Here is a 12,216-nt window from a genome sequence, read left to right on the forward strand (position 1 = left end):
CCTAAATGTATAGAAGAAATGACTATTTCCACCTATAAATATATCCTAACATAATAATCTTAACACAAGTATATAAAAACTGAATACGGTAATGAAATGAATGCCAAGTATACATGTAGTTAGGTTTAAAATAATGGTCACACTTGAAAAATAAAACTTCATTCTACTAAAACATTTAATCATGGAATGAATACTGTAATTGAATTCTTAATCATCATTGAGGAAACCTTAAAAACCCACACTAAGACTGAACACACAGTATGTGGCAAAATGTACATGAAAATTGAATTCAAGTTACTAATGACTGGGCTCACCATATCAACTAAAAAGAACAGTTGGCAAGATATATGGCATCTGAAATCATAACAGGAAAATGGCACAAAAACGAGAGTTAACTTTGGATTTTGAACAGTAACATTCCACTTCCTGGACTGAAACATATGTCATGATGTTAGTTCTTCAAGAAGTTCTTCCGTAGATCTTCTTTCTCTGCGAAATTTTTCCATGTACTGTTTTGGTATTGTCCACTCAAGGAGTATCTCAACATTTCTTTTAAGCCTCTCGCATTCATCAAGTTCTTTACTGACACAGGATTCTCTGCCAGAACTTTCAATAGATTCACAAAGAACATCATCAATTAGACGTTTTCCAAACCCTAATGAATCTAAGCGAGAAGGAGTAGAAATGCGCTTTAGCAAAACTGCAAGAAGCATCCTCATCTTCTGTATTGGCATAATGGGTTTGGCCCTATCGTTATTAGTTTCATCCTCAGCAGTACTGTTGGATTCATTTATAACAGAAGATCTAACTGCACAGGACTCTGATTGTTGCTGGTGGCTTTCTAAATCATTCTTTGTTTTGAAAAATTCTTTACAATTAATACAGAGATATGGTTTAGAAGTTTTGTGTATGCACAACATATGCTTTTTGAGATGTGGCAGCTGGACAAATGATGTTGATGGGCAGAGTAAACATTTGAAAGGTTTCTCTCCTGTGTGCCGCCGAATATGCATCTTCAGGGCTGTTGAATGTGCAAATGCTTGACGGCACACCTTACATTTATAAGGTTTCTCTCCACTATGGACTCTACGATGGACGGTCAGCTGTGATCGCTGGGCAAATGCAGCACCACAGTCAGAACAAACGTGAGGTTTCTCTTGCATATGAGTACGGAAATGTTGTAAGAGATGGCCTTTGAAATCCTTATTGCAAATACTACAACGGAAGGCTCGCACACCTCCGTGAAAACACCTGAGATGCTTTTGCAACCCGTCCCGCCTAGTAAATGTTTTTCCACAAACATCACAAACATGGTCTCGCTCACCCAAGTGCCTCTTAAGATGTGTTTTGAGGTTTGTAGGACAAGAAAAGACAGCTTGACAACGATCACACTTGTATGGGCGAGCACCTGAATGTGATCGCAGATGTTGACGAAGCTGCCCTCCCCGAGCAAAACTTTTGGGACACTTAGTGCACCTATACGGCCGCTCCCCAGTGTGAATGCGTATGTGAAGACGCAGACGTTCCTTGATAGGGAATATCTTCTTACAATGGTGACACGAGTACATAGGGCTCAGGCCGCTGCCCAATATCTCGTTTCCATGTCGGCTTAGCATGTGGTTCTTGAGCCCACCACCCTGACTGAACCGAGCACCACATTCTTTGCATTCATACGGTCGTTCTCCTGTATGGGTACGATAATGCTTTTTCAAGTCATTACGCAAAGAGAAACATTTTCCACAATCACTGCAGCGATGCCTCTTCTTCTTATCTATGTTATTCGTCATCTCTCTCTACAATAACTTTATATTCTCTTCCAATAAAATATATAACCTAACCTTCTACATATGTATCAAAATAATGCTATCAATGTCTGCTCAACATATTTCAAATTTTGTTTGACTACATAAAAACAAAAAATGAAATTGGGAGGTAATGCAGTATTTTATACAGCATGGACATTTTTCTTTGGGACATAATTAACAACAAAAAATGGCACTTCTGTAGTTCTTGTACTATAGTTACAATAGATTATTTCTTTTCAGACACAGAATCACAAATATGAGAATATATTTATGTTAAATGAAAAAATAACTACATCTATTTGTATGGAAATATATATATCTTTGGCATAATTTTACTCTTACAATACTTACATAGTTCTTTTTAATATAAATATATATATATATGGTAATATGAACCTTTCAAAATATGATTTCTATTATACAAAATTCCTGACATTGCATAAAATCTGATAGTGAAGATGAGAAAACACTGGGCAATAGAAATGACTAGATATGATAAGAAGGCTGGGATCTGTTACCTCACAGGCATAATTAATTTTCATTTAGAAGATTGTGTAACACCGTAAAGCAGGCAAGACTATTTTCATCATCCTGAGTGGAAAAAAAAAGCATTGTCTCACCAAACAAAATATGATGCTATGGTAGTTTCTTTGGATAAAGCATAAGGATACATTAAAGTAGATAACAGCAACAGATGAAGTGGCAATGTATGCTTTTCTTTGGTCTGTAGCTTTTGATATGCTGACTGGTCTTCAATTCATGTCTGATGTGCTCAAAACCTGCAAAATGTCATTGGACTTCAAAATACATATAAACGATCAGAGAATTGGAAGAAAATTGACCAGGATGAAGGAAAAGGCTGAAAAGATGGTATGAGAATGCAAAATGTGAGCTGCACATGATAAATATGACCATAGTGCAAGCGTAGGACCAATCAACAGAGCATGGAGCATAAAAATCATGAAAAATTAAAAAAAAAAGTAATACATTATTTTGATACACTGTGGTTCAGAGCAATAATATTGTAACTAGCATTTTTAAAATTTAACAGTAAAGCAAATTTAAAGTTCTACATGGTGATTTGTAGCATCACAGGGACTTTTATTTTGCTTCATGTAAAATTCTAAAAATGCTAGTTATCATAGTATTGCTCGGAACCGCTGATATAAAGATAAGACAATGCTAGGACTAACAAATGCAGCAACAACAATCTTCCATCTCAACCAATCATTAATTATTTGTTGAATATCTCTTTTATTTAGTATTTATTAACGAACAAAACAGGCTTCCAGCCCAGATACATGTTCACATAGCAATAATCCTATTAACAATGATAATAATAAAAAACAAGAATCTACCTACAAAACAACTAATCTAGCCCTACCCTGACCTTGCATTCACCACATGACAGTCACAACAGATAGTTCTGAAGAAAAAAAAAAAAAAGAAAAAAAAAACCCTGCTGACATTACGTTACAACAGATTCAGCTCCAGTCTTTGTATACATAATTGCTTACTTCACAATCCTTGTTCCTTAACCCACTTATCCTGGATTTAAAGTACACCAAATGACAATCACATACCGACTTGCAATCTCGCAATCGGTAAGAACTCTGCATTTCACACATACCATATTATTTACATACTCAATTACTTCGCAATCTGAATGCCCATCGCTGTCTTACTTCACCTCCAGGCTCAAATTCTATATCCTTCACTATGTACACATCACCAGCACTTCACTTACTGCTGAAATTACCTAACCAACGCAAACCACTGGATACTGTTATACAAGACCCCCATAAACCCGTCCCCATTCCAAACACATACCCCCTTATTCCCTCCAAGCTATACTCACCACCATCACCCTATGAATCTCCTTCTTCCATTTTTCTCACACATGCATTTTTAACCGCACATAAGTACCGGTACCTGTTCAATTTTCCTCCAGCTTCCCATTCCTTAATACTCCACTCGTCCCCTATGCCTAACATTTTCCGATGTTTGGCACCCAATAGACTATTTCTGATCTTACTTGTTTCTTCACAATTAACTAATAAGTGAAAATCGTTGTTCTCTGCCCCACAAAGTATCCATACCGACTTATCTCTGCCTTTTAACCATCCCTTATTTTTATTACGCCCCATTATCCACCATATCAACCCTCTCCTGTTTAACCTCTCAACGTATCTAATATTTATCCCCGTTACTTCTTCTACTTCTTACTCTACTTTCAGCGTAGAGCAGAAATTATTGAAATTTAGAAAATTTAATTACATATTTTCAGTAACTTGGCAATAAATACATGTTTTTAAAAATTTTGCTGTATATACACAAGCTGGTTTTTTAATTCCTGTTTCTTAGTTAAATCCAAAATCTCATTTCAAGTAAAGTACATACAGAAGGGTCCAATAAAATGTACTCCCTGTTCGTTAGCCCATATCCTCTGACAAATTTGACTTACGGGTCCAATTTTGCGCACTGAGAGAGTTATGTTATATGTTCAAAATGAACACCAGTAGCTTCTAAACAATGCCAATGGTGCCAAACTGCAGACCGAATTACGGCTATTAGTATATCTGGCATAATGGCAGCACATGACGCTATGATTTTTTCACTTACCTCGTTGACTGTAGCTGGTTTTTGTTGATACATGCCATTCTTGACAGTCTCCCACAGGTAGAAGTCCAATGGTGTCAAATCAGGAGACCGAGGTGGGTACTCTATAACACCCCTTTGACCTATCCAACATCCAGTTAAAAAGTCATCCAGGTACAGTACAATGTGACATCTTGATAGTAGAGAGGTTGGGCTACATCTTGCTGCAGATAAAACATTTCATCACCATACAGGGTTTAGATGGCAGGCAAAATCCTTGCTGAAGCATATCAAGATATAACTGGCCAATTACGGTACCCTTAAAGAAGAAGAAGAAGAAGGGGGGGGGGCCACACAGCACATTAAGCCCCGGTAGATTCACTTCCTTCTCCACATGAATGTGAGGATTTACACGAGACCAGAAGACAAAATTGTGGCGGTTCAGAGTACCGTTAAGTTTGAATTGTGCCTCGATGAACCATACAAATTTCCCTGCAAATTCCTCATCGTCGCAAACCAAGTGCTCAAACCATTCACAGTATTCCATCAATTGATCCGGGTCATTCTTGTTCATTGAGCATGGTACTCTTGGAATGAACACTTTCCACCCTTGACCGTCTCACCCAACTTTTCGTGCTCCCTGGTTCACTGAATTTTACGGCGATTGGGTGAAATGTTGTAACACTGCAGCAATGGACACTGGACTTTAACCGTTAGTGGTCGACCGATCTTGCCTTATGCACATCATTAACAGTTCCGTCTGCTTCAAACTTCTCACGAATATGGGCTATTGTTCAACGTCTTGGTGGCCGTGTTCCAAATTCTTTCTGCCACTGTCGCTGAACCTTGTGAATGTTCTTGTACTTCCAGAACCACTTGAATACACCCTTGCGTTCCACAAATAATAACCTTACCTCAGCCAACGATGCTGCTCGACTGTTTTCTGCTGTGTTGGCGGGCTCACCCCAACACTTGCGTAGCACAAATTGGCAGCGGCACTTACCCACATTTTATTTTTTGTTTTTTACAAGGTGCTTTACATCACACAGACATAGAAAGGTCGTATGGTGATGATAGGACTAGAAGTGGGAAGGAAGTGGCCGTGGCCTTAATTAACGTACAGCCACAGCATTTGTCTGGTGTGAAAATGGGAAACCACAGAAAACTATCTTCAGGGTTGCTGACAGTGGGGTTCGAACCCACTATCTCCCAAATACTGGATACTGGCCGCACTTAAGTGACTGCAGCTATCGAGCTCGGTCACATTATATTTAACAGTTACACTACACTTCCACGTGAGATTAGTAAGAATAAGTTTGTTTGTTTCAAAATTACACGATTACAAACAGCGAGTTCAGGTTCATTTTTTGGACCCTTCTACTAATGAAAATAAATTGTGAATAAACTTCATTCTTGAATGTATTGCATCACAATCTTGAATGCACGAGCTAGCTTGCTCGCTCTCCCATCAGAGGAAAATCCCTTATTTATGAAATGAAGCAATGTTTGCCAGTCACTGACATCACCTTGATTAACTCAGACTACTTATACAATACTGCACTGATACATAAATGAAGTGGTAAGTGATATAAGTGACATAAGGCTCGAAGTGAAAGCAAGCGTTCATAGTCATTTACACCAACTGTTGTAGAATTTTTGAAAGTGAAGGATAAATTTTAACTCTGTCAAAAATGTGAGTCAGTGAAGTCCTGCAGCATTTAGCAGGTAGTAAATGCAGAGTAACAAGTAACCACTAGACAAGTTCTATTAGGTGAACAACTTCCATTTCACATTCTCCATTTTCTAGAAACTGATTATTACTATTATTATTATTATTATGCAAACTGACTCAAATCTGTTCTTATTTCAAATATTCAATTATATTCATTTAAAAGTCCAGACCTTAAAAAATTTCTTACATATTACACACATTTTGAAACAACACAAGAAAATCAACATTAAGAAAATATTATGTTCCTGAGTGTTATGAAGAAACGCTAGGAAAGATCAGGCTAAAAGTAAAAATAACAAAAATATGAGCAAGCATGGATGAATCAATGGGCCTTCTCCTGGTATCGTACACTATTCTGAGAGAGCCAACATTGGTCTGTGATGGAAGACTTGAAAAAAGCCTTCACTCTATCAGTGAACTATTTCAACGTAGCACTGGCTCAACATGACTAGTGAGAAGTTTTTTTTAATAATACAAACTTAACATTTTTGTAATGAAACAAAATAGTTTTATAATTTCCGTTCATATTTTTGACAACACCAGAAACAAATTTTAAAGTTTTTTAGCATACAAAAATCCATTCCCTACTTATCATTGTGTTCTGGTATGTTCCTACAATGGTTGAGCCATTAAACCAGCAAGAAATATTACAATTTTTTTTTTTTGGTAGTGGCTTTACATTGCACCGACACAGATGGGTCTTACTGCAACGATGGGATAGGAAAGGGCTAGTAGTGGGAAGGAAGCGGCCGTGGCCTAATTAAGGTACAGCCCCAGCATTTGCCTGGTGTGAAAATAGAAAACCATGGAAGAAATATGTTATAAAAAGGGCAGAAGGTTAATTTATAAAATGCATAAGTTTTTCAAGCAAGAAGCAGATGGGAGTCCACTGTACAATGTTGTCAAAGCTCAGGAGAGCACAGCTGTTGCATGTCGTGATATAGGATTCTAGAGACTAAAGTAAAAGTAAATCATGCCCTAATCCTGAGGTGGTGCAGCTCTTTTTTAGGCACACCCCCAATGGAGGTGAGATGCATGTACCATTTTAACCAAATACGAGCCCTCCCGCCGTTCTTAAACCTCTGGCAAGGAATCGAAGTCAGGCCTCCGAGGATGGCACTTAATAGGGCTAACCGTTACACTACGGAGACGGACATTATAGAGACTGAAATGTATTATTCATGAAGTGAGGTTATCTGAAGAGGTAAGTGGAAGTTTTCAGTTTAAATACCCAGGAAATAACCAACAGTACCAAAATTATTGACGGGAACATACAATTTTGATCAGGATGTCTTAGGTTGTAGGGTACCGGTATTTGAGTTGCAAGATACAGATGGGTTTTTCTCAATAAAGACAAAACTTAAACAACAAAAATCAAATAAATGAATTAAAATGTGTTAAACTCCTTGATATCCATTTTGACCCAAAGCTGATATAGGATAGCATATTAATCACATTTGTGTGAGATTATTCAGAATATTATACTTCATCTAAAGCATGTAGCAACAAAATCATATATAAGTTCAGTATATTCTGCATTTTTACAAAGTATTTTTGGGTATTAACTAATATTTTTGGGCAACATGCATATGCATGATATTTTAAAGTAACATAAGAAAGCTGTTCGTACAATTGCCAACATTCCTCCTTACCTTTACAGAAAGCTATTGTTCATCAAGCTTTATACGTTTAAAATCTTCTAGTAAACATTAAGAGCAAGCCCAGTAATGAGTTACCAGGATTTCAGGTATCCAGCAAATAACATACAGTACCAAGACGACTGTCTGGAACAGACGATTTCGATCAGGATGTTTTAAGCTGTAGGATATTTGAGTTTTAAGACAGAGATGGCTTTCTACTCAATGAAGACAATACAATTCCACGATACCAGGTCATCTTATCCTCTTGATGCATGTGGTGTAAATTAAAGAGAAATAAAAAATGCCATACTATGTTAGGTATAACCCTTTATAATAAATAAAACTACATCATCAGCATACATTTAATATTTTCAAAATGATGCTGGTAAACCTATGTGCTCCATTGCCGGAATATCCTCAAGAAGGTAAAGCCATTTCATGGAATAAGTTATATATTATGTAGAGTATATCTAGTCCATGCCAGATTGGGAGTGTGGATACATGACTGCATCAGCATACAGCCGACTATTTTAATACCATAACGAATAGAATACCTAGTGTCATCACTCTGCATACAGCACTGTCGCTGATGGCCCCACCAGAGTGTGGTGCTGCAGACGCTTTGAGCCAGCAACAGCACGGGCAAAAAGTAGTCGACAAGAGTAAGACAGTGTTGTGCCATTTCACTGTCTGAAATTGATAGTTTATTGGAATTAAAGTAGACGCAATTGTCAAGTCAAATGCGGTGAATAAACTCAGCCATCTATATCAATGAAATACAATATATGACGTAATAGAAAAGATCAAGGCGGCAGTGACTAAGAGAAGTAAGAGTTCAGAATTGTTAGAATACTACTATTGAAAGATTGAAAATTGAAAGAGCAAAAACTTGAGCAACGGTCGTAGTGACCTAGAGCTATTTTATCGTGTACAACATTTCAAGACTTGAAGAGAAATTCAATTCATTTAAGGAGAAAGATTAGCAGAATTGGTATATTTATTGAAGAACGGAGAATTGCGAAAACCGTAAATAAAGCTGCGAAACAGGAAGAAAATTCGATAGAAAGGCATACACTGAATCGTCAAGACAGCAAGGGATATCCACTGACAAAGTTACAAGGAAGGAAATCTTAAGAATACAGGAAATAGCTAAATTAACCCATAAAATAGCAATTTAATACAGATATCTGAAACAAAGGTAGACATTTTGGTAGTCTACAAACGCTATTAAGACTGAAGTTAAAATGGCAGACTTTACATTGAATTTAGCATGTTAGAAGGCTATGGAATACGTATCATGACACAACTGACTTCATGTGTGTTTATTTCTGTTATATTTGCGCACGACATGACTCTCAGGATGTTCTAAGAAGACGATGGCAAAATGTGACGGCAAAGGAACCTTACCTATCCCAGAGCATCCTAATGACCAGCGAGATGATGTAATCTCCATGCCCGAACCGCAGATGTCCTGGAGCATCTAATTCAATCCCGGTGGAGCTGACGGAAAAAGATGTCTTCTTTATTAGTGCAGTAAGTTAGATAAATCTTGCAGATGTTGATGAATAAATGGTTAGACGTTATGATCTTCAAATTAGCTCGGATATGTTAGATCCTCATGAACTAATGATATACTTGTGTCGAAATGCAGGGATAATAGGTAGTCATCTGAATAACAAAACGAATCCTTGGGTAGGATATGTGTGAAGTAAACAACATGTAAGTGCTATCGCAGTGACCTTTAAGCAAATGAAGAGGTTATATATGTGAATTATGAGATCTATATCAATAGAATAGTTAAGGTTATACATGAGTAAGGGTTAATATCTTACAGTGTGGAGATTATACAGTGTCGTATAAAATCAGAATTGAATTATATTAGAGTAACATGAAGTAAAACAGATTGATTGAGAAGAAATGGTCATAAGTTACGAATTTCATTATGGTCCGTAATGACAATTGATCACTCTCAAAGGGTAGAAAGGGTCCACCTATTCAATACTATTAGTTTGTATATTGTCTTTTCGAAGTCACAGGGCGAAATGTCGGAAGAGTACGGTGGGTGCTCCAAATTTTTCCCATCCCCAACGTTGCAGTAGCTGCCCTACACACTCTGGTTTATGTCGTTTTGCATTGTCGTGCAGGATTATTGCACTGTCCACAAGATCCGGACGTTTCTCCCGAACGCCACATCGTACCTGTCGCACCAGGAAGTCCCTGTAGTACTGTGCGGTCACTGTTCTGCCATGTGGAACAAAGTGGCAAACAATGACACCCCTGACGTCATACGCGACGATCAGCATCAATTTGACTGGGGAAGGATTCTGACGGACCTTCTGCCTCCTTGGTGATCCAGCATGTCGCCACTCTGCGGACTGACGTTTCAGTTCTAGTTCGTATGCCCTGGCCCAAAATTCATCGATGCAGATTATTCGTGACAAGAATTGATCGCTGTCCTGTTGCCAGCGTGCAAGGTGGTCGGAGCATATTGCATAGCGCACCCACCTTTGAACTTCTGTCAGTGCATGCGGTATCCACCGTGATGCGATTTTGTACAGTTGCAGCTCATTACGCAATATCCTGTGGACGGTGCGTTTCTCAATGCCACTTGCCCTCTCAAACTTCAGTAGCCTCCATCGTCTGTCTTCATCCAGGAGCTGCTCGATGACAGCACATGCCACGTCGGTCCGCACACTGACAGGTCGCCCCGAAAGTTGCTCATCACTGGTTGACACACGCCCTTGTTGAAACTTTCCTACCCACCGTGCTACTGTACAGTATGGTAGGGCATTATTCCCAAGGGCTTCCACGAATTCACTGTGACATTCCATTGCATTTCTCCCTCAGAGAATGGCTATTTTGATGTAAGCGTGCTGCTCAACACGGGTTACTTCCATCTCGCACAACACTCACCAACTGACTGATTTCACAGCCCTCGCTGCGCTAGTACCAGCTATCACAGAGCCATCCTCGTGTAATTCCAGAAGGTGAAATAATTGATAGAGTCTTCATGAATGATACTCTATACTTATTTTAATAAATAACAATAGGTGAGGTATTGGAATTCAATTAATCAACTGACTATAGATCTCATCAGACACATTTATATAATTAAATTAATTTGTAAGATTTATAAGATGAATGATATCCATTTAAGCTAATAAGTGATATTAGATATTAATATAGAAATTAGCGCATAATGTGGTTGACTTAGTACTTATATTTTTCCTGATGCATCCATAAAGAAGAATACCGGAATGATAAAAATCTTACCCTCACCCTAAATAAATAAATAAATAAATAAATAAATAAATAAAATAAAATAAATAAATAAATAATTACAAGAGAAATAATCGATGCTGAAATGTAATATTTCCCAAGAAGATTTGTAAATATTTCGAGAAACTTTAACTGAAGTTTAGGGGTATTTTATTTCATACATATAATTAATGATACAAAGATAATGATGTGATTTCATTTCAATGATTTAAGTTGTACAGAATCATTTTAATTTTCCTGTTGTACATAATTATGATTGAAATTTAATCAAAGATCTTTGATACTACAATGAAAGTTAATTAATGAATTTTCAAAGGAGATGATAATTCTTTTTAACTATATTTCTTTCTTTTCCTTAATTTTCTCAGAATCTGAATAAATAGATATGAAAATATATTGGTATTTATGGTTATACTCTAGCATAAGCATAATATTCGTGTATTCATTTTTAATTTAAGATATACGCGGAATTATTTTTTTAACATAATTGATAGTTGGTATGATGGAGACGTCCATCGGGGTTGGCAATAACTGACTTATCCGTATGTCAGAGAGACCATCGTAACTTCTTTGGAATCCACGATAAAAAATTTTAAAAAAATAATTTTTATAGGAGATCTACCTTGAGCAAGCTAGTTTGGATTTCTTTACGACCCGCCCTGGACGCAGGAACGGCGCAGTGTGCATGAAGTCATGGTCATAATTTTAACACGTACGCAAGGGAATTGTTTGTTTTAATATTTTCTAAAAGGTTTGTGTTAGTAATCAACTAGTTTTTTATTGTTCTAAGAAAAACAATACTATTTCGTTCCTGGTTGTGAGTCGGGTTACTGAGGAAAGCATAATTGTAGACAATTTTTTACACACCAAAGGAAAATAATCTTTTCGTGAAGTGGCCGAGAATTATTAAGCAACTCCTGTCCAAAAGCAGAATCTGTGACGAGGATTTTTCGGAAGACTGAATTGTAAAGGTGGACTACTTCATAGTGAATGAAGACCTGGAACTTCCTCACGTGAAGTGGAAATTAAAATCAGGAGTAGCTCATATTTTCCTTAATTTACCAAAATACCTATCCACTGAGGTAAAATCACATAAAACACTCAGTAGGAAAATGAACGAAGACAGTATCAAGAGGTCAGAATCATGATGTGAGTGAGGCAG

General features: G+C 37.3%; 1 protein-coding gene across 1 annotated transcript; it reads right to left on the minus strand.

Annotated features, from left to right (window-relative positions):
- Positions 1-443: 443 nt before the first annotated feature.
- On the minus strand, positions 444-1,787 carry LOC136868584 (zinc finger protein 502-like). Its single transcript, XM_067144784.2, has one exon. The coding sequence runs from the start codon at positions 1,785-1,787 to the stop codon at positions 444-446; it is 1,344 nt and encodes a 447-aa protein (XP_067000885.1).
- Between the last annotated feature and the right edge of the window lie 10,429 nt (positions 1,788-12,216).

Source organism: Anabrus simplex, chromosome 1 (assembly GCF_040414725.1).
Source record: "Anabrus simplex isolate iqAnaSimp1 chromosome 1, ASM4041472v1, whole genome shotgun sequence".
Taxonomy (NCBI): Eukaryota; Metazoa; Arthropoda; class Insecta; order Orthoptera; family Tettigoniidae; genus Anabrus; species Anabrus simplex.

Bases quoted from the DNA above. Each gene is read 5' to 3' on its own strand.
- LOC136868584 (XM_067144784.2), bottom strand. From the start codon at position 1,787: ATGACGAATAACATAGATAAGAAGAAGAGGCATCGCTGCAGTGATTGT.